This window comes from Zosterops lateralis (assembly GCF_965231275.1).
Source record: "Zosterops lateralis genome assembly, chromosome: 5".
NCBI classification, from domain to species: domain Eukaryota; kingdom Metazoa; phylum Chordata; class Aves; order Passeriformes; family Zosteropidae; genus Zosterops; species Zosterops lateralis.
Window position 1 is genome coordinate 51977675 of NC_139766.1, and position 23644 is coordinate 52001318.

Consider the following 23644-nt stretch of genomic DNA (forward strand, 5'->3'; position numbering starts at 1 on the left):
AAACCTTCCCTGGTTAGAAATTTCACTGATTGCCTAAAATGCTATGTCTTTAACAAAAAAAAAAAAAAAAAAAAAAAATCATATTTATACAGTGGAAGAGAATTAATTGGTATAGATAAAAGAGTGGAGCCAGAAGGTTTAATTCTGTGCATTGCTCATGGACACTGGCTCTCCCCTTTCCATCTCTGAATACATTATTGGAGGTAAACCAAAGATTGCACAGGACTGTGAGCATCTCCAGCAAAATCCTTCAGGGGTTTGTGATTGCAGCTTTAGCTTCAGCCAGGAGCTACCTGGCTTTAAGACTGTTTCAGGTACCACAGTTCCTTCCCAACAGCCAGTTTGACACAAAGCAACAAGACAGTTCACAGAGGAGAAAACAAATTGACATTTAATGACAAGTCTTTAGCACAAGTGTTTCTGGCTGCCTGGGGTTGTGATCTGGCAGAGGGGGAGGAGAAGCAGCTCCCTCATTTCTACTAGAAAAGAATACCAGATTGTGAAATAGACTGAGCACTATTAGGGCAGAACCAGCCACATTTGCTGCTTTTTTCATCGTGGTCCCTGCAGGTCCTCGCTGTTCCTAAACAAAGCCAGCCATCCAAACTGACAAACTATCATTGTCCCACCAGCTACCAAGCTTGTGGGCATAAATCCACCCAGGCCAAGGAGAAGGCAAAATCCTTGCCCAGAAGAGCCAACTGCTGTTATTCCCAGTAGTTTAACAGTGGTGCCATGGGGAACCCTCCATCTGGGAGGACATCAAAGAGCATCAACACCACACTAGCAGAGGACAAGCTGGCTTTGGAGATGACTTTTCCCTTGAAACACTTGCTGCCACACTGCCTTGGAGCACAGCATGTGTCTTGGGGAGAGGGGGTGATGTCTGCCACCCACCTACCCCACCCCCTGCCCTGAGCATATGCTCTCCATCTATTTCCAGAGTCAAAGCTGCCATGAAGATGGGGGCTCAGCTTGTGCCTGGGGTGGTATTGACTGTCTGTCTGCGATCTGCACAGAATCAGAGAGGGAGCTTGGATACTGCCAGAGGAATGTCAGTAGTGTGAGCCTGGTGCTGGCTCAATGGGACACTGGGGGCTTGGGAAGATGCTGGGAAGGGGGTTTTGTCAGCCATTCCAGGAAATCACAGTTCTGCTTTAGTAGTAGCAACTTGCTCTGAAATGTTTCTAAGTGACTGATCTTTCATTATTTCCAGTAAGTGATTAATTAAGCTGGCCATTTGTCCAGCTAGAGTAATATTCACCCTCAAAAAAAGAAAAGGAAAACCCCCTTTTGTCTACCCAAAGCTGATTATAAATATTTCTGTTTTCCAGTGGACTAATGTGTTTATGTTAATGTTTACTAGATTAGCAGAGGGCTGCAAGTAAAAGCCCTGAGCCTCACAGGATGTAGTTCTACAATTGCCTCTTCACTCAGTAACAAAACTAATGGGTTATTCAGGCTTTTTTTTTTTTTCCGTCTTTCCAATCTCAGGAACCTACTGGTGTTGATTATCCTCCCATGGACTCAGCAGGCACCGTCACCACCATCGTGGGGCCCAGCGCTTTCAGCATCCCCCCCCCAATAAGGCAGAAGCTGTGCAGCAGCCTGGACGCCCCCCAGACCAGAGGCCACGACTGGCGCATGCTGGCACACAAGCTGAAACTGGACAGGTGAGCAGGGCTGTCCATACGTGGTCAGCCAGGGAAGCTCCTAGGGAGGGGGATATGTGCAAAATCATCCTGGTGGAAGTCCCACCGAAAGCACATGTCAGGCTGACTGCACAGGGATAAGCACCTTGACAGCACCAACAACAGCCATGGGTTGAAATCATATGAACTCAGGTAGTTTCCATGCAGTTAAAAAAAAAAAAAACAAAACGAGTTTCCTTTTGGCTCATTGCAGGTACTTAAATTATTTTGCTACAAAATCAAGTCCCACTGGGGTGATCCTGGATCTCTGGGAAGCCCAGAATTTCCCTGATGGCAACCTGAGCATGCTGGCAGCAGTTCTTGAAGAAATGGGAAGACACGAAACAGTTGTTTCTTTGGCAGCAGAAGGAAATTACTGATGCAGCCTTGGCATGACCAGGAAGGACAGACACAGGGAGCGGTAATACCCTGTTATTGCAAATGAGAATTGAAATGAAAACCCAGACCAATGAGTTTCACAAGAGATGTTGCAGACAAGAAAGCAAGCAAACGAAAAAAAAAAAACAAAACAGCCCTGACCTTCACACGTGCTCTCCTTGTACATTATCACAGGATCAGAAAGAGATCATGCAAAGTTGTACCTTGAAAATATAAATCAACCTAATGTTCCTCTCGGCTTGGCTGTACACTGCTTGGTACAGGTTTTTACAGTTTCCTAGGAAACGCTTTTTATTGCTATCCAGATATATGGATAAACTTTCTTAACAATCCCAGTTTCTATGGATGTTGTTTACATCAAATTCTGGACAGGGGTAAGGAAACTGTCCATGGCTCTTTATATTTTTTGTTTAAAGCCATTGTAGACAAGGCTATGGACAGTTGGTTGTGGTGATTTCAGCTTATTGGTTTCTGGTGAATTTAGATTTTGGCTACAATTCTGCACATTGGTTGTCTCACAATGATCCTCCTGTCATTGTTCTGTTTCCTAGACCTACTTGTAAAAAAAGAAACAAATCAAGAATATCAGGGTGTGCATCTGGAAAGCAGGTACCCTGGCTGATAAGCAGGAACACACAAAATGTTCCCTTTCTTCCCCAACACAGTCCCACTGAGCCTATGCGGAGAATAGCTCTTAAGACAGTGGGGAATGAAGGATCTGAGTTAATTTTCAATTCACACCCTTTTCACCCTTTTACTATATGAGGGGCTAGATATGCAATTCAGAGTGGTTGGAGGGGAGGGGGAGAAAACCCAGAAAAAAATTAAAAAGTGACATTGCTATGATAGTTATTTACTGATTAGTATCTAGTGCAAGGATTATAATGATTATTATTATTACCAGTATTACTTTATTTCTAATATTGTCAGCAGCAGAATGAATAATTTCTGGTTTTATGGAACTTGTTGTCCCCTCCCTGAAGGTCTTTTAAGACGTGTCCCTCTCTGTGCTGTCTGTCCTTCCCTTTGCCATCATAGTCCTCCTCCAAAGTCCTCTGCCAGCCCACAGAGGCTGCTCACCTCGTGTTAGCATTGCTGTGCTCCATGCCCAGTGCCAAGGCAGCATGAACTGGTGACACTCCACTGATCTTCACCCACCAAGTGTCTGACCCTGGCATGTTTTTCACCACCCTGGTGCCTCCAGGTTGCTCCAGAAAGCAGTCCTCTCCTGAGGTGGCTGTGAACCAGAGATGGCCTCCTAGTCCACACAGACCACTGGTTCCTGACCACAAGTGCAAGCATGTGGAGGCACTGACATCTACCACCTGATTTGCATATCCAAGGTGGGCCTCTATAGTTTTTGCTTTGTTTTGTAGCATTCTAAGAGCCAACAGCTCCTGTTAGCTCTCCACAGAGCTGCAGGTCTCCCTGAAACCCACCACCTCCAGTAATGCTTACTGCACCAGGGCTGCTGACAGCCCAGCCCTCTGTTGGGTCACTTCTGTGTGAGATGCACTTGGTGGATCTCCACAGATATTCCCAGGCATTGCTGCAGCCAGGGAAGCCTGTGTTCTGTGCGCCATTGCAGGGCAGTGGAGTGGTGAAGTTGAAATCCCATGTGCTGCAGTTTGCTGCCTTTGCTGCTCCTGCCACCACTCCTGCCTGGGCAGGGCAGTGCAGTCCTTGATGGCTGGCCAGGGAACACTTGTCCCTCTACAGCCCTCACAAAACAGGTGAGGTGGGAACTTCACAAAAGGAGCAAACCGAAAATGGTTGTCACTGCAAATGTATTTTGTTCTGTTCAGTGAAAATTCTGACTTTGGTGCATGACAGCACATAGGACTGCAGTAGTTTTACTGCCTGACTGGGCTGTCATTTATGTCTGGCACAGAAAGGCTTTCTGCCCTAACCCATCGACTCCAGGTTTCCAGATAGGTCCTGGTTATTGCTGTTGTGCACACATCCATGCCCCTGCCCACATATGCATTAATATTCCATATGGTTCCCGAGACTGGAGTTAGCTTGTTTTCTTTTGTGGTTTTGCTTTTGCTTTCCCCAAGGCTTTCCAGATTGCACCTTTGAAGGTAACTGAAAATGTCATTGGTCAAAATGAAAAGAAAATTTAATCTGACCTCTTTTTCCATTTGACATTTCCATAGCCTTGTCACTTTTTGCTTATAATTTCTCAGCTCCCTGACCAGTGAGTTAAGTTTTGATTGACCACCAGGCAGGGAGCACAACAAGCTCCCTTCCTTGTAAGAGGTAACCAGGCAGTTTGCAAACCAGCATTTCAGTCAAAACTAGAGACCAGAGGACATGCATTGTAACTTTCAACATCTGTGTGCATTTTGCTTGTGTAAGCCTCACTTTCTCTTAATGTAGAGATGCCATGGGCATCCTCTCAATGAACAACCGTCTTCTTTTTCACCTTGGGCATCCAGTGCAGCCCACTGCAAATGCTAATGGAAATTTTGCTTTCAACTTCTGTGGGGTTGGACTGGGGCTTCCAGCTCTGCCCTTTCTCCATACCTTTTACTTACCTTAGAGGGCTAAAATGGCTCTTAAAGATAGGTCTCCATTTTTCTCCTTCCCATGCCATCTTTAGGGGTAACCAGTTGTGTTTAGTCTGTGCTTCTTCACCTTTCCCATGTGTCCTTCCTTGACACCTCTTCCAAGGCAGGTGCAGGAGTTGAACTGTCCTTTGACCCTTTGGCCTTCTCAGTTCAGTCTGTGTTGGCTGATCCCCAGGCTCGCTGGTGATCCTCAACTCTCAGCTTTTTCTAGGTGGGCAGCATGTGCACCCTTCTCACCACGATCAGGGCCATAAAGTCTCTCATATTTACCTGTACTGCTGTGACTTGATGCTCCTTTGACCAGCCCTCTGACCTGCACTGTGATGCCTTCTGCAAGAGAAACATCTTGCAGATGAACAATTTTCCCACAGTGTTCTGGGGCATTTTCCTTTCAAAGCATCACAGTAAAGAGGATATTTATTGCAAGGAAAAATGCACACTCTGATTAAGAGGAGCATCTGCAGAGGTGGCTGGAGGTCAAGAACATAACCCTTCATCACTGAACATGACCTGGGCCAGCAGCATGACTGTCACTGGGTGGTGAAGCTGCTGTTCTTTCACCCCAACTGCTCAGAAACCACCCACAATCCCAATCATGGGCTGAATGGTTTCTCCAGCACTGGCTCCATTGGCCTCTGCAGGCTCCCAGCAAAGCCCCTTGGGCTGCTTCAGCCCTCACAGGGCAGGGAGAAGCAGGGGAAGGTTCCTCCACAGAGCCACAGCTCATCCCAGCAGCTCTGCACCCATTCTTTGCCACTGCTGCTAAGAGCAGCTCCCACCTCACCTTACACTTCCCTACATTAATTTTGCTCAGCTTTTTTTTTTTTTTTTTTTTTTTTTTTTTTTTTTTTTTTTTTCCCCTGGGGGGAGTGGCAGTGGCAGGGTGTGCACTGTGGGAGAGGGCTCTGGCTGGTGGTATTCACAGCAGCATCCCCATCCTGCTGCCCCAAGGAGAGTGGCAGGAAGCAAGGGCAGCCAGCTCGGCTCAGGATATTATTTTTGGTGGGAGAAAACGCAGCGGCAGTGGCTCTGCCTGGATTGCATGGACACAGTGCCATCTCGTGGGGCTGAGCCCAGGCTCCACCATGTCGCTGCCACCACGACAGTGTGGAACAGGGAAAAGGTTCCTGTGGGGTGGCTCTGACGACGTCTGGCAGGCAGAGCTGACTCTTAGAAGTTTTAAGATTTTATGTCAGGTAAGCACATCTGCTTTAAGAGAAAACAAACAAACAAAAAGGCTGCAGGCTTCTTATCCTCCAATTATTACTATTTTTTAAAACACTTTTCCTTTTAGTTGTTTACCTTTGGCTCTGTACTGGAGCAGTTTTGCTGCTCTTCACACCATCTCTTCATTACATGTTGATTTGCTAGCGCTATAAATAGTATATATATTATATAAATATATATAAAATATCTACTGACTTCAAGGAAAACCTTTAATTTCTGAGTAAGAAACATTTATCGGAGGCAGTCCTTTCCACCTTATTTTTTTTCTTCAGTTCTTCTTGTGTTGTGTTCTTGTAAAGGTGACTGTCAGTGTATAGGGTAAGTTTGGGGTTTGGTTGGGCTTTTTTTATTTTTTTCCAAAATTTGTGATCACAACTGATCCACTGTGTCTTGCTAAACAGTGCAAGACCTAAGTGCTATTTCAGTGGATCTTGAAAATTTTGCAGCAGTGAAGGTATCTCCAGTCAGGATTTGCTTTATTGAGAGACCAACACTTTTTTTTTCTATCTTGCTGGCAGAAATGCAGACACTCATATGTTGGAGTCTGCAATACCCACAGAGCAAAACATGTTGGTCCCTTGGGTTTCCTGCTGTTTCAGTTGCTTACATATAGAATAAATATATTTACATGCTGTAAGCCTGTCATTGTGGACAGTGTCCTAATGTCTTGTATTGCTACCTACAATCGTTTCTTTTCAGTTCTCCGTTTCTTCTTCTTTTGGGGGCAGGGGGCGTGGGGAAGGGAGGGATGGGTGGGCTCTTAGACTCTTGTATGCTCTACCAAGTAGTTACCACAGCTCTGAGGTTAATTTTAAACACAATAATTTTGTTGAGGTTGGCTTGGGTTTTTGTTTTTAATCTTGTTTCCAGGGCACCTTGTAAACAATCTTAATGAGTGTTCAGAAGTCTTTTCAGGTATCACTCTGACTCTCACCTGGCCATGAAGTAACTCACTGTTTGCAGGCTGGCTTGGTCAGCATCAGGTGGTGCAAAGAGTGGTTTGTGAATGGAAATCAAACCTTTGGCCCTTCTCCCACAAAGACTCTAATGAGTTACTGGCTTTGGGGTCACCACTGCAATCCATTCCTAGCTTGTGTGTGAAACCTTGAGTCCATAAAACAAACTGCACTGCAGACTTCTAAATGCTGAAGTCCGTATCTCAGATATCCTTTGAAGTGGGACAGAAAGGCAAAGTAAGTGTGTGTGTGTACATACAGATAAAGAGGAGAAAACAAAGGATACTACCTGCTGGAGGCTTTTAACTCTTGTGTTAGGTATGGGCATCCTCTTACGTACCAATTTTGCATGGGAAGGTAAATGTAAAAATTCAGTGATGTATCATCACTGCAAGATCAAATAGGCCGTATGTCAAAAGCCAACAGAGTAAAAACTGGCAAGTAATTGGAATTGGACTTAAACTAAAGCCACAGAAATGAAGCCTCAAGTTTGGTATGTCAGGCTCCTTGCTTGAATAGGAGCATTTGGTTTACTTACTTATTTGTCCTTTAAACTTGATCCCTGAAATCTGAAAATCCATTACCTGAAAGTCCTTTGATAAACTGTCTGTACAAAAAAGAGAAACCATATTCCAGAGTTCCCACAAACCTCTATCCCAAATAGGTATTTCACATTTTCTGTGGTGCTGGTTAAATGTATTTATTAGTGGTTCAGTCTCCTCAATTGTTGACAAAAAGACTAATTGCTACGTGTGCTGCACCCTGGGCCTGCCCTCTGCTCCCAAAACATCCCATGTCATAGCTTCAGGATGCCTGTGAAGAAGTGGGATGAAATCAGGAGGGTCGTCCCACAGCAGTAATGGGATAAAAGCCTTGAGATAAGAAAAGCTTGCACGGGCTCCAGAGCTTCTTTGGCTGCTGGCAGCTGGCTCTGGCTACTGCTAGCCAGTAAATCTGGGAGCTAGCACAATACAAATAAAAAGCAAAATCGGTCGGGAAAGTAAACAAAATTAGGAAGGAGAGGCAAAACACTCTTCTCCCTGCAGATTTTTCAAGGTACCTTGCAAAGACACCCGAGCCGAGAGCCAATAACCCAGGATGTGTGACACAGCTGAGACAGAGAAATTGTGGTGTTACTGTTTTCACACATCTGTTTGGTAGACTCTTTTTGCTAACATGTATTCTGTTATTGTTGAAGAGACATTTAAAACAAAAACAAACAAGCAAAAAAAAAAAAAAAAAAAAAAAAAGAAGAAAAAGAAAAGAAGAAAAAAAAAAAAAAAGAAGAAGAAGAAGAAAAAAAAGAGGATATCTTCAGTACCTTTCCAAAGCAAAGGGGGGGCCTGTAGGAAAAAAATATCTGTGTGACCCAGGTGTATCACATTTCCCCTTCCCTTCCCATGTCACAGCTCTGCTGGGGTTTGTGGGATTTCTTTTCTTTGCTATTCAGATCTGGAGAACTCTTTTGGTTTTGATTTCCCTATTGTTGTATCTTCTATGCAATTCCTTTTCTAAAGACTGACTGACTACAGGAGAAGTGCTAGCCATTGCATTATTTGTATTGCTGTATAGTGGAGGTGTGGTTTACTAGTTCTGAGTGTGCCTCTTACCCCCCTCCCTTTTTCTCCTTCCCTCTGTTTGTAAATGCCTGCATTTATTCTGTCAGCCTGACATGTACAAAGTGTAAGAAAGAATTTTTAAACAGCTAATAAATTATATTTATAAGCAACTGGAAAAAAAATACACCACTACCTTGTGTTCAATTGCTTAATTCCTGGAAGCTCAGAAATTGAATCTTTTTAGTTTATTTTTTTAAAAAATCTCCTCAAAAGAAATGTTTCTGAGAAAGAAACTGTGGGATTCAGTGGCATGCTGGGGTAACATGCAGCAAGCACAGGGCTTTGTCACCTTGATTGGCCAGGTCGAGGGGGCTGTGGAAATGCTGCTGGAGAATAACTGCAAAGCCACTGAGCACAGATGGTCTGGGGCAAAGCAGGAGGGCTGCAGAGGCTGTGCAGCTCAAGGGAAAATCACTATTATTTACACACTGCCAGAAAATAACCAGCAAGGCAATTAAACATTAGGAAACACCGATCTGCAGCACAGCACTGCAGACTGAGAAGAGTGCTCCAGCTTTAAGTACAAATTCACAGAAATACCTCACTAGATGCAGAGGTACATCCTCCATGTCTCAGCACTGAGCAATGCCATTTTCAGCCCATGCTGGGTATTTGGGCTGAAACTTTTTCACCTGGTGCATGGGGCTGGGAATTCTAGCTGCAGTCTGTGCAGAGATGACTCCTGTTCCTCTTGTGCTATTAAAAATAGTCGTCAAAAATATTCATAAAGATGTGGCAGAATTAAGGGGGGTCTAAAAAATACTAGGCTAATGCTGAGTTCCTACAGATTTACATAATCAGCCACAAAACATGAGCAACTGCTCTATTAGTGATAACACTATTTTAATTACTATTTTTCTCTTCACTGACTTGTGAAAGGAGTGATGCTTTTTTATGCCAGTGGAAACATATGCAACATATTGCTGTTTACTTGTTTGCTCAGAGGAAAAAAAATCTTATAAAAATAAAATAAATAAAATGAGGCACAGTTAAAATAATCTAGCCAAGGAAATTAAACAAAAAGATGGTGCTTTTCAAGCACATGAAAAGAAAATAGCAGTCTCTGTCATGGGGAGATGGAAACAATTTTATTGGGGGGAATGTTAAAATAACAATATACAATTTGAACGAATACAACGTAACACAGTTTGTTCCCCAGGTTTTCTAATTATAGTATTTACAGGTTTAATAAGGCACTGGTTCTAAAAAACCCCACAAATTAGTTTCTTAATGTTGTAATAAGTTAGCTGAGACTCCATTATTTTCATGTAGGAAAAGCCAATTCTTTATTCACATCACTTATTTTATACAGTTTTCACAGACCTCATGTGCAAGTTTAGTTAGTTAATAGCTTTCTTGCCAATTACTCTATTGGTCAGTAAAAGGTGTTCTACTTGTCTAGCAAATCTCTGTAGTCTTGGATTGTTTACATATTTTCTTTACTGATTCTAATGGGACAAATTTTTTGTTATTTAATGCAGGAGCATTTGTTTTTCAGCTCAGGAATAGGTTGCTATGCTAAAACAAGATTGTTTTCACATGGGAACTTGCAAATTACTCAAAAGAAGTGACAGGCTAACTCTGGCAATTGAGCAGAGCAGACCTGATTTTATGAGGCCTTTTTTTTATAATTCTTCCACCTGTCACAACATCTTAGTCTCTACATTGACAACCTTTTCTTTAACAGAAATAACTTTGTGCTCGACAAGGGATAGCAGTTGCTAGATGGCATCTTGTTTTTTGGTAATTTGGCAGACTGCTGAACAGCTGAGCAGCTTCTCGCGATTGTATTTTGTGTACTTCCATCTGGCAAATTCCTTAACATTCTTCTTAAAGAAATCAGACGATGTTGAAATCTTTGATAGGTAATGAGGCACTGCATTTACTGCTTTCTATCTCTCCAGCAACCGTAAAACAGTAAAAAAAAATTAGAATTCAGTCAGATCCCGAACTCCGGGCTGTCGCGTCCCGCCCGCCCCCAACACCCGCGGGAGAAAAGCGGAGGGAGAAGCAACACAAACTTCCCTCTAAAGACCGCACGGAGCAAAAGGGAAAAACACCGAGAACAAACACAGAAAAGGTTAAAAAGGCACAAAGCGCTTCTGGTTCCCGGCCTGGAGCGGGCGGAGCTTCGAGGAAAGAGGCAGAGCCACCGGGGCTATTGGAAATCCCGCGCTGAGCCCGGCGGGAATGAGGGAATTGAGGGAATTGAGGGAATGGCCTTGGAGCCCTGGGCTGTGGGAGGAGCCGTGAGCCGGGAATGTGCTCCGGCCCCCGCCGCCTGCAGAGCCCGCGCGTTCCGTGTGGAGCCGCGAACCGAGCGGTGCCCGGGGCTCGGCGCTTTCTGGAGGACAAAACTCACCCGCGGAGCTGCCGCGGCCACCGCCCCCACCGGCCCTCACCGGCCCCAGGGCCCCACCGCCCCCATCGCGGCCTCCCGGGGAGCGGGAGCCGCCCGCCCGCATCGCCGCCCGGGACACTGTTTCCCGCCGGAGCCCTTTTACAGCGGCGCAGGCACCGATTCCGGCCCCGGCTTCACCGGGCTGAGACCGAAAGCGATTTCAAAGTGGCTGTAACATCTTTAATAGGCTTTTCAGCATGAAAAACGGAATTAAAAGGTAACTTTTCCATCGTTCGTGGGTGGAGGGAGCAGAAACGGACCTACAGACACAGGAGACACTGACCGAGAGGTCTCTGCAGGCCGCGTTGCCGCAGCAGCTGCCGTCCTTCAGCAGATTGTCATTCTTTTAACGAATTTCTAATAAAACACCATGAAAAATACCATTTTGTGCCTACCATATCTTCCCCTATGGGCGCTCCCCACAAAAACTGCCCCAACTCGTCCCACCTGCCGATAAAAAAGGCATTTTGTGTATCTGCTCTCACCTTGTTTTCTACCCCATAGCAATAAAGCTCGCAATTGCCCTTTATCCCGTTCTGTCCCGTTTGCGCAGTATAAGAAGTGCCCACACACATATTATCGCTTTTTTGGCCCGCTGAAATTCGTGATCTAAGATCTCCCGTGTTTTACCCCTTTTTTAAACTCTCAGTCTGCACGTTACCCGCGGCCTACGTGGGGACTTGGGCGTGTTACGCTCCGCGGCGCGTATTTTCCGCGGGGCGAAACTCCCACAGCGCGTTCTTCGGGACTTTTGGGTCCTGTCTCCCCGACTCAGGGCCTGAAAGGCATTTCTCGGTCCGTGCTTAGCCCCCGCGGGATGTGGGGAGCTGAGAATGATTGTTTCTGTGTTTTTGGGGTTTTTTTATGTTTCTGTGCTTTGTTCCGCAGCCCCGGGAAAAGCCAATTCTTTATTCACATCACTTATTTTATACAGTTTTCACAGACCTCGTGTGCAAGTTTAATTGGTTAATAGCTTTCTTGCTTGCCAGTTACTCTATTGGTCAGTAAAAGGTGTTCTACTTGTCTAGCAAATCTCTGTAGTCTTGGATTGTTTACATATTTACTGATTCTAATGGGACAAATCCTTTGTTATTTATTGCAAGAACATTTGTTTTTCAGCTCAGGAATAGGTTGTTATGCTAACGAGTCCTCATACAAGATTGTTTTCACATGGGAACTTGCAAATTACTTAGAAGAAGTGACAGGCTAACTTTGGCAATTGAGCAGGGCAGGCCCTTTTATTAGGCCCTTTTTTATAATTCTTTCACCTGTCACAACATCTTAGTCTCTACATTGACAACCTTTTCTTTAACAGAAATAACTTTGTGCTCGAGAAAGGATTGCAGTTGTCAGATGGCATCTTTTATTTTTTTTCTTCTCCCACTTACCTATGCCATCTCACCTCTGCCAGTAAGAAACTAAACTACACTTCCTTGAATGATTTCTGTTTGAGAAGATTTCTAGACCCGTGCGCACTGAAGCCACAATCATCTTTACCACTGACTTTCAAGCCCTCATCAGTGTGCTCTTTGAAATTACCAAAATATGGAAGTAACATTAGAAGGCCACACCTGGCAAAATAAACATACTAACCTGTAGTCACTGCAGGTGCTGAAACCTTTATAATGACATGCTGAGTTGTCACAGAAAGTCACCCATGCAGGCAGTAACTCGAATGTCACAGTGCTGGAATAAAAGACCTCCACACTTGCCTTAGGCTGTTTTTTGGCCCTAGGAATAGCCCTTCACAATAGATTACAGTGGGATAGGAGATTTGAGGGCAGAATCTGGTCTTGGGAGAAAACAGGCAGGCACTAGTCACACAACTGCAGACTGTTTGCTGTCTCAGTGTGTGTCTCCTTATATATAGCTATTTATCTATTTTCCTATACAGCACCATTGCAGTGATTTGTCATTTATGCATTTTTATAAATAAATATTAGATTTTATTTAGTGCTTTTTTCATCCATAATAGTTTACTCTTAATCCATATACTGGAGCTATTCCAGACTCGCAACTGAATATATATATATATAAAACTACATAGACTTGAACATTTAACGTACACACTTTATGTGATCAATCAACCAGTATCTTAGGCCCTTTTCTTCTGGACCAAAAAGAGGTAAGATGTGCTCAGGAAACCAGTGACTGGCCCTTTCTCTTGCAACATGCTGATGGCAGGTGCCGGGGGCACTCATTGCATGCCTTGTGCTGCCAGCCAGCAAAGCACCCTCCAAAACACTCCTGGGGAGAGAGCTCTGCTAATTAAAAAAAAAAAAAATCTATTTGAAGAGGGTAGAGGTGAAATGCACCTAAACAGGCAGGAAAGAAGCATCCCTGCTGTGCAATCTGGGACCTGCAAGTCCCATCCGCTTCTTTGGAGCTGAGAAATCTCAGTTCGAGAGGGTGTGTGGGTTTTATGGGAAGAAATGAGACTAGAAACCCATAGCTCCATTCACTAAGACAAAAAGGTGATGAGAGGCTGGGCTGTCCCCATTTTGGTCCACAAATCTCAAAGCCAGGTTGGCCAAGGAGGGGAGCAAACTCCACTCTCAGCCTCACAAACATTTTTTAAGGACAGGGAAACCATCGTTGCCCCTCCTGGGGTCAGGATTTGGTGCATTATTAACTCTCAGAGATTTTCTTTTTGTATTGCTTTGTAAATTTGGGTACAGGCAGGGAAACTGCACTGTGGAAAAAGAACTCCAACGAACAAAATACATCTGATTAACCTTTTTACACCACTCATCATTGAGGTCTTGCTGGTTCTCTTGAACCACACATTTTTCTCTGTTAGCTTGAAAGTATAAAATGGTAATTTTTCCAGCTAGAAATACCTTCAGGGAGCTGTTAAGCTAAACCCCAATTATACACCTACCTACCACAAATAAATCAGTTTTGTCCAAAAAGAGGAGGAAAAAAAAGAAACATTACAGAAGTGCTGAGGCTATATCCTGAATGGCAATTATTTCAGTTCTGAAATAGGCTTAGCATAATCAAAGCAGCATTTGTAAGGACTTATTTCAAAATTAAGCTGAACACCATCTAGTAAAACAATATAGGCAGGCAGGAAAATTTTAAAAAACAAGAGTAAAAAATGGTAAACCAGTAAGTCCCATGCAGCTTAGCTTTGGTAATCTGACGAAGAACAGAACCTTTCCAAAGAAAGCACTCCTCAGGTTATATTTCACCTCTCATTTCCCCTTCTGCAGCATTAGCATTGCTACAGAATGCTGCAGCCCCAGGAAGGAGGAACAGGGAAAGACAGAAAATACATTTCTCATTGCCTTTCTCCCCTGACAGCTCCTCTCGCTGGGAACCACAATGCTGCACAGCCCCAGCCTGGCAGCTGAGCCTGGCAGCACTGTGCAGTGGCTGCCAGAGGTGTGGAGGCTGCTGGAAGGCCACCCAAAATAGTAATGCAGATAAAGCTTGAGCTCGTTGTTTGGTTTGTGGTGTCTCTCACTACAGCAGAAGTGCTCAGGCAGGTTCCCACTGCTGCCCACCGTTCCCAGCTCTCACCACCCACCTAATGTGCCCCACCCTCCCTCCTTGTCACTTCCCAATACAGCCTCAAGGCACCGGGTCTTCTCACACGCAGGAAAAATGACTGCCATCCCAGAAACAGGCACTTTTGAGGTTTTTCACTTTGCCATAAAAAAGGGGAACTTTTTTCTTTAGCTGTGGTTGTAGATGAACCCCTCACTTTTACACAAATGAAAGAGCAAGCTAATAATTCCTTCTCACAAGAATTTCCTCTTAAACAGTGGTTGTTTATGGGTGCTAGCAGTTTCAAATTACCCAGCAGATTCAAAATTTCACTTCATTTCCACTTGCACACAAAATACTTTATTTTGCAGTGAGGAAAAAGGAAGGAAAAAAAAAAGCCAAGAAAAAGGGCACTTGTTTATTACTGTGGTACTAGCCCCATCAGGTTTCCTGGAAACATGAAGATCTTTAAACAAGTCACATCAAACCATATTCATACAGCTCCCAAGTAACTTAAAGGAAGCATGACCTTCCCTGGGACAGGCCACTTACAGGAATCAGGTCACCCACATCAACAGGGATGGCAGGGATATAATTGGACTCCATCTCTGTACTGTGAGTATCACTTGCACATACAGGGTTTGGAAAGTTATCTCCACAAAAAGGTGGCTTTTAAGGCAAGCTCCATTAACAGCTCCTCTGAGCTACACAGACCCACTCACCTTTCTTTTTTTTTTTTTTTTTTTTTTTTAATGCTGGAGTGCAATAGTCTTTTTGGAAATGAAAAAGTTGGCTTGCTTTAATTTTCAGCAGTTTCCTTCAATTTTTTTTAATGTAACAATATACATCTTTTTTACTTCTAACCCAAAAGTTTTATTTTCATAAAATTTAAAGCATTATCTTTTTAAACAATCAAAATAATAATAATAACAATAATAATAATAAAATAATAAGTGGCTTTCATGGAAAGCAACATGCATAATCGCATAATCTTAAACCAGTTACTAAAACTGTATTTCCCCATGTAAACAAGGGCAGACAAGCCTCTTCAATCTTGCATGTCAAAATTTGGGTGATTTTTGCAATGGACAGTCTCCTCAAAAACTCACAGCTGCTCTTAAGCACGACTCCTCCATTCAAGGTACTTAGCAAAGACTTTTGATACATCTTCAGGACTTCTGCCTGCACAAGAATGTCCATTTCCAGGGGCCTCCACCAGAGCTGCCTCTAGCAGAGTCAGAGTTTAATGTCCTGGGACTCTGACATTTTGGCAAGTGTTTTCTTGACGCGCAGGGCTGTGAGCCGGGAGCCAGGGCTGTGAGCCCAGCACTCCATCATCAGCTTCCCCATCTGCCGTAGGCACTGCGGAGAGAAGGGGAGAGAAAGTCCCACCAGGGTCAGTGGAAGAGGAGACTGCAGTTGTTGGCAATGCTGAAAAACTGAAAGGAAAAGGTCTTTTCTAAGGGCAGTGCAGACCTTGAAAGGCATTACACATAAACACCACCAGCACTGCCCAGACCAGCCAAACATGTTTCATGTAGATTAATGTAGATTTTTATAAATATGTTTTTGATAATACAAAAGCACTATGTAGTAACAAATGGACTTTTTATTGCTGGAATGCCTGGGGTGGGATTACCAAGGATGCTAACCAATTAATCAAGAGCAGCTATTGCAATAAACCTCCCCAATCCTTGACACCTGTAGTAGCAGATCGAACACTGAGTGCCACCACACAAAAGCCATTTTGGGAACTGATACTCCTTCCTCCAGTGTTTCCAGCCCCAGTCTGAAGGCTCAGAGCGATTTGGATAAGGAGAGGATGAGGCAGATGAGTTTTGGTTAGATCTTCCCACACTGGTGTTGCACAAGACCTAAAATAGCCCAGAGAGGTGTTTTTTTCCCCTCACATTCACAAATTTAATCCCACCTACATCTTTCATCTCCCCACAGAATATTCATCTACACGCTGCTATTCCCAAGCAGCAGCACCAGTGGTAAATATGTTAAAACTTCCTCAAAATTATGCAGAACTGGGTCAATCTCACTCACTAACTGTGATTAAAAGCACAGACTGCATGTTAAGAGGGATGATAGGTACCTCATCACTGCTCCATCTGTTGGGAAATGAGGGGCGTAGTCTCTTGATGCACACAATCTCCCTCATGTCCTCATACGAGGGGTCGCTGGGCACGAGGTCATGGTATGGAAGCTGGTATTCCTCAACTATTCCTGAAAGAAGCAATTAGTTGCCTGTCACTTGCAGAATAGAACTTCCACTCCCCTCTTCCCCTCTCATTTTATAACAGATTGGCCATACTGTCTAAGAGTTGGATGTACTTCCCCTAAAAAGGACTTGCCTACACTGTAAGTTTATTCCACAGTCAAGTTCCAATGTAACCACTGCTGTGTAAAGACTGGCCAGGTTTCTTAATCCAAAAGTGCAGTAACTTGCCAAGTGAGACAGTTTCTACCACTGCTGTCCAGTCTAGCAATCTCCAGTAAGTTTTCACAGAAAGAGCTATTAGCATAGTGTTTGTATCAGAGTAACCTGAGAGAGAGCCTTGAGTTAGGTCTCCTTCTTATCATAGACCTGGAAAATACTAAAGGGCATTTCTGTGCCCTTTCAGAACATGGCAGGGTACCATTCTTTGTGCATAGCAATGACAAAAATATTGTAGATTTCACCTCACAACATTGCAATACACATCACCAGCTTTTAAAAAGAGGGATCCTGCTGCTCATTGGCAACATTCAGCTCCTCTAGGGTGAGCATTCAGCATAATACTGCAGGATTTAAAGACACATAAGGTATGCTAAAGGTAGCAGAGACCCAAGAGAGCCATACTCTACTCTTGCCACCAAACTGGCACAGAAGTGCTTCAAAGTAATTTCTGTGCATTTAACTTTCTCAGTGGCAAAAGAGAGATAATAACACCCATCACTTCTGCACTACACTGAGCTCTGCAGAAAGAGGGAAATGAAGCACATCACTGGTATGACAATGCCACTTCCCTCTGGTGTTTTGCTACTTGTCTTGTAAACAGATTATTTATTTCAAAGAGTAGCACAGCAAACTACTCCAAATTGTTTGTCCTCCTCTTTTCATTTAACTCTTAACTAAACTAAGAAATCACTATTTTCTTTCTGCTAAATTAGCTTAACATCCCCAGTCCAGCAGAAACGTGATGCCTCTAGAAAAGGTCCCCAAATGAATTCCACACTTCCTCAGTGCAGGCATCTGCTGCCTTCAAATGAGCCATTAAAATACAGTCTAAATCTCTGCTGTTGAAATACCACTGACTGATGCTTTAAAATAAATTTCAACAAGAGAACACATAGTAAGACAGTTACCTGTATGGTTTACCCACACTTGTTTATTACTCTAAAAACAATTACCCAGAGAAAAACGTGTAATGGAAGGTTCGAGGTTCACTGACACAATTAAAAGTGATCTCCCAGCTCTTTACCTCCTGAAACACATCTCCTTGCTATCTCCCAAAGGATGAGTCCAAAACTGTACATATCAGCCATGATGTAGGATTGAAAGTGCTTTCTATTCAAGCTTTCATCCAGCACCTCAGGAGGCATATAACGTTTTGTTCCTACACGGGTATTTGGAGGGATGTCTACCTCATTTGTATCACTAAAAGAAAAAGAAGGAGAAAAAAAGGGCATCAAACATGCAGTAAAGTGACTTGAAAAGAAAGCAATTTAGATGGAACAAGTAGTAAATCCACACCACAACCACTCTCAAACAAGGTCAAAAGTAATGCATAATCCTAATGGAACAATTCTTGCAAGAAAAGCCTCTTAGTGTGAAGGCAACCCTCCTTAAAAGGCTGACCTGCCTGAGGCTATGTTAAGCATTCAAATGCAGAACCACAATGGAGATAAGACTCAACAGGGATGCTGTAACATTTGTGAGATTTCATTAGCATTAGCCCGAGCTCTAATGTTAGTGATAACAATCAAATCTTCATTAAACGCTGTTTTCTTAACACACTCCACCTCTTAATGCTTCAGTCTCAGCAATTAATGGGGGATACTAAGTAACTGAGGCAGTATCTCTTAGCTGTAGCAAATCAGATCTGCAAGGAAGATGAATCTAACTATTATTTTTTGCATGCATGATGTTTGATCCCTCCCAACCTTTACACATCAAGATATGCAGACACAGAGAGATAAATGCATAAAAACGTCTTAAGAAAATGTGTCACATCTCACACATTGACCAGAAGAGACAACATATGGGAAAAAAATCCTATTAGTTATGTGAATGGATTCTTGTTTTTCTTATTAACTCAGATTCAGCTACATGAGTTTCAATATATTTAAAAGTTTAATATATGGCATATATTCTGGTTTGCTTAAAAAGGTCTGTTTTCCTTTCCTCACCTTCAAAATGTATGCATTTTAAACATGATGGATAGAACAGAAGCTCACAGAATAATTATATTTCTGTAGTTTTCTTCCTGTACAGCAATTTTTTTTCACCAACTGATATGAAGAAAAGCTGAGACTATGGTACAACCAATCACCTACACATCATTAAATCATACATATACGGGTGGCACTACTCTATACCTCCAAGAATGTAACATAAATCCAGTGACCTGCACTATCTTGCAATATTTTAAATGAAATGAAAACACAAAGAATTTTACTAGAATCATTAGTTAGCTTCAGCAGAGCACACCCCTTCCAACTATCTTCTATTCCCTGTTGTTGCATGAGAAATGCTGTCTGAGGAAGGACTCAGTATGAAAACAAGCCAAGTACATAACATAAATTCCATCTGGAGTGTGAAAAATCTGTATTTCACCCTCTTTTGTAACAGCACTTGGTAATTCCTCGCTCTTCTTCATTCACAGCTAAGCAGTGTGCTACTCTGTATTTGCCAGGCAAAGTACACCTGCAAAAAGTGAATTTCTTTCCCAAAACTTTTTAATAGTGTATTTTCAAGTTGTTGTTTTCTAGGCTTCTGTTCCTCAAAGTAAAAATATTCCTTTCTTGTCTCTTAAAGAAAGGTCAGGCTCATAAAGGAAATTCCTCACCAAGGAAACTGGTAGGTAAGTGAACAGTAAGAAGAGCACATAAAAACTGCCTTTCCTTTCACCCTGAATAATTTCAGTTCAAGATCTGTAAAGAATTCCTAAATTTTTTAATACTCCAGGGAGTGCACGGTTTCAAAGCTGACCTCCGAAACAGAAACCTTCATTCTATGTATTCTGGACACATTTCTGTGTACAGAAAAATCAGAAACTTTGGAACATGCATCTCAACCACCAGGACCACCGCTGAGAGCTCAAGCTCCTTTTGAACAGAGCTGTCAGTGAACACTGTCTCCTTATGAATCCCAGGAGTGGGTAAGTTCTACTTGTCTGCTCTTTCTAAGTTGTTTAAACACACAACCATTTTTTAAAATCAAATTTAAAAGCCATTTCAAAAATCAAATCTGTACTTCGGCAATTTGATTTGTAGGAAATGAAACAAAAGCCAGCCCAAATGGGGTCCTTTTCAATAAATCCTAGTTAGTAACTCGTGCAAATTATTAGTATTTTTCTCTCTAAGTTGAGAGTGAATTTTCATGGGATCAGACAAGCTGAATGCTTCAGTGACAAGCTCATTGATGTGACTTCCACCTGTCAGTGCTACGTCCTTTCACCTTGTGCCAGCAATACTGGAGTAGCTATGGAGGACAGAGTGATGAAAACTGAACTTTTATGCAAATGCAGCTAAAGTGCTCAAATAATCAAAAAGTGACTATTTATACACCTGCCTGAGGTGTTGACATGACGTTCTCCCCCACACAGGTAGCCTCACACACAGATGAGCAGAGCCCAGAAGGTGTGCACACACACACTGCAGGTGCACACTCAGTCAACAACTAAGGAAACTTTTGCACCTGATTTATTAACTTCTCCTCAGCCCCTTCACTTCCACTCACCTGATAAATTTAACAGCCAAGCCCAAATCTGCTATACAGCAGGTGCCATTCTTTTTCACCAGGATATTCTTACTCTTTAGGTCGCGGTGGGCAATAGCAGGCTTGCCCTGAGTACTGAAGATCTCAGTGTGCAGGTGGCACAAACCACTGACAGAGGAGTAAGCCAGTTTCAGCATGGCTTTTGTGTCCAAGGTAGTAGATTTTAGATAATCATAAAGTGAGCCGTTCTCATGGTAGTCAGTGATAAGATACAGTTGGGTCCAAGATCCTGTACCTTTAATATCTGCAGCAATGAAACCTTCAAAAAGGAAAAAAAAAGATATTTTCAAATTAATACTTCTCATGGGGTTTTTTTTGACTGCTCAGAACTCTGGACTGTCATCCATTTCAGTAGTTTTGTTTTAATAACGTATTTAATTTCTTTCATCTTACTTCCATGCAACTGTGCCTCACCTCTAGCCTTTAATGTATTTTCAGAAGATCAGATATGGATATACCAGTGGCTGAAACAGACACGTTCTGTTTTGAATAACAACCCCCAAACCCCATTATTTTTTAACTTATTTATATTTCAGTAATCCTTTAAACAACTTTCCTTTGAAAAGCCCTGGGTGGCTAATTGCAGAGCACAGAAGGAAACAAAGCACATAGGAAAGGACATCAGATAACAGCAAATACAAAACTGCTAATCGTAAAAACCTGTTTACTATCAAATAATTGTCTTTCACTTCACTCACCAAGAATATTTTCATGTCTCATCAGGACAGTCTGGTAGATTTCTGTTTCTCTGAACCAGCTGGCCTCCTCTGTAGTAAAAAATACTTTCACTGCTACCTTTTCGCCACGCCACTTTCCCATCCAGACTTCTCCATAGCGACCTTTTCCAATCTGCTTCACCATCTGAATCTGTTTTGCGATGGTCCTTTGAACCTGCGAAATGCCAAGGCAGATCTTAGACCTTGCTCAGTGGAAATCTCTGCATTCACCTCCCTCCTCCTGGGTCTGCTTCCCACACAGCCAGCCCAGAAGAAAGTGGAACAGCTTTTCAGTGTCTGTGCCAGCTTTGTCAGTGGCTGTATGTGAGCTAAGGCTAAAATCATGGGTATTGCAAGATCAATGTTCACAGCAGCATTGCAGAGATACTCTTCACAAGGATAACAGACTACCTCTAGACTTAACAAGCTTTTACAGCCACAAAAAATCTTGGACAAATGGAGACTAATAATCTCATCAGATTCGAGCATGTCTGAAGATCATGTCTTTCTAGAAGTTCACAAATGAAAACGTGAGTGGATGCTGCAACACAACTCACTGATGGTGGCGGCTGACCCTGCCTCACCGTAAAATAACAGGAGATTAAAATGCCACCCTCTTGTGCTACAGTGTTGCCAGTTCAATCCACAGCTAGTGAATGTTTTTCTGGTTCGATTTCATAAGATTTTGAAAGAATATTGCTGCCAATGCAAGGAGATTTTCATCTGGCCCAAGCAATTGGCAAAATCTGGAGAAGTTCAAATTTGTGGCCTCTTGCTCCATTTTGCCACCATCCAGACACAAACCTCCAGTAGTTTTTTTGCAGCAAATGAATCTAACTGCTCTACCTGAATCCCTATGAAATCATAATCATTTCATGAAATCCAAAATATTTTTGCAATCTTGGCTGACAGAAAAGAGCGAAAACTGATTTTTTAAATCGTTTGCTTCCTTTGTTATGCTTGCGGGGTCCAGTAGAAACCACCAGTTTGGTAATGCCAGGCAGGACCCCCACAACTCCACTGCAGCATGAATGTGCATCCAAAGACAAACTCAAAACATATTAGGTTAGGTCACAGTGGTATTTGTGCAAAGCTATTTCGAATATCCGAGTTTTCTTCTGTCATTTAAACAGAATTCCATTTATCCAGCCCTGCACTGTATTATTAGACATTCAAGATGAGAGCTTCAGTGTCATTATTTTTGATTATCATCAATGAAAGCCAACAATAGAGATTAGCCTTAATTTTTAAAATTGATTTATCTTTTATACGCTCATGTAGTGATCGAACAATAGTTATATTACATTGGAATTTTGCTGCAACATTTTGTAATGTCATTTTAGCATTGTTGCTTTCTATTTTGCCCATTTTAAAAATGCATCCTGAGCAATAATGTAGTTACATCAAATAACTTAATTTGTGTAAATATACGTAATGGCATCATAAAGTACATGCAATTACAATACTTAATGATGAAAAGTTCCTTATTAAATTACATTAAGAAAATGAAAAACACATTTCTGTTATGGGTTTTCAGGCGGCAGAATACTATGTGAAAGGCCTTAACCTGGTTTTGTCTTGCTAGAACTAGTCAAATGATTTCCTATGAACAATTTATTTTATTTTAAGGAATTCAGCTCCTTCTTGAATTATAAACCAATTATGATTTCTAAAACAAAGAGTTTAATCAAAATTGTTGGCTGAGCTGATTTCATAAGCATGCTGAATGATGTGCTCCTGTGAGTTATTTACACTGAGTGGGGCTGGGGGTTTCCTACTTCTTTTTAAATCTGTGTATTTTGCTGCTTGAGTTCTGTAAGCAGCCAGGTAAGGTTACATGACCTTTTCTTTCATCTCTCTGAGTGGAAACAATCCAATTACCAACTATTTCTACTTTCCTGGCATTCAGCTAAACATGTTCAGCTACTGCAGATGAAAATTTAGACAGACCAACCTTTTGTAAATGTAATATTTTGAACACAGAATTCATATCTATGGCTTGGATGCAGTCCCTTGAAAAGCAAAGTCCATTGGAAGGGAAATTATGAAAAAAAAATGTGTAAGAATGTAGAGACCAAATTATAGTTCAGCAATCTCTTCAGACAGAACGTTTGGCAGCATTTGACCTGCAGCAAACTCTTCTGTCAGAAATACAGACAGGTCAGGAGAAAGAACACTTGCTGAATGTCATCATACTGACAAATTATTGGTTAATACTTGTTTTGGGTGTAATATTTGTACCCATTAGAATAAATTTTCTACACAGAAGAAAAACATTACTGGTTAGCATAAGGTGACATTTTGCATTAAACTTGCATCTCACTTTCCTGAAATTATAACCCTGGATGTTTCAGTCTTTGCATAAGAAACAAGGTTAAAAATAAGCCCTTGCACAATAAAGACCAGAGCATTACTGCCAGGCACTTTCTATATACTTGTTTCAGGCATGGGCCCAGAGGTATCCCTCTGTGCATTCCTGGTGAACTCACAGTGGTTGTAGCTGTCTGAGAAATGCAGAAAATATCTATTGCCAAGTGTAAAATCCATCTTCTTCTCTTCCACCCAAAATCACTACTTCTAA

At 42.4% G+C, this 23644-nt stretch overlaps 2 protein-coding genes across 6 annotated transcripts in view; one reads left to right on the plus strand and one right to left on the minus strand.

Moving 5' to 3' along the window:
* Nucleotides 1-2414, plus strand: part of UNC5C (unc-5 netrin receptor C) — a gene marked incomplete at its 5' end in the record, with an annotated part of 242618 nt that extends 240204 nt beyond the window's left edge. For both annotated transcript variants that reach the window (XM_083862300.1, XM_083862301.1), the window contains 2 exons: nucleotides 1495-1673; nucleotides 1906-2414. In XM_083862300.1, the coding sequence (XP_083718426.1) occupies nucleotides 1495-1673; nucleotides 1906-2071 (345 nt within the window). In that variant the 3' untranslated portion in view covers nucleotides 2072-2414. The remainder of the gene's footprint in view (nucleotides 1-1494; nucleotides 1674-1905) is intronic.
* A 12345-nt stretch (nucleotides 2415-14759) lies between these two features.
* The window catches only part of BMPR1B (bone morphogenetic protein receptor type 1B), a 226893-nt gene continuing 218008 nt past the window's right edge, over nucleotides 14760-23644 (minus strand). For all 4 annotated transcript variants that reach the window (XM_083862305.1, XM_083862302.1, XM_083862303.1 and 1 more), the window contains 5 exons: nucleotides 21046-21238; nucleotides 20309-20606; nucleotides 17829-18004; nucleotides 16460-16590; nucleotides 14760-15720 (listed from right to left, as the gene is read on the minus strand). In XM_083862305.1, coding sequence (XP_083718431.1) covers nucleotides 15595-15720; nucleotides 16460-16590; nucleotides 17829-18004; nucleotides 20309-20606; nucleotides 21046-21238 — 924 coding nt within the window. In that variant the 3' untranslated portion in view covers nucleotides 14760-15594. The remainder of the gene's footprint in view (nucleotides 15721-16459; nucleotides 16591-17828; nucleotides 18005-20308; nucleotides 20607-21045; nucleotides 21239-23644) is intronic.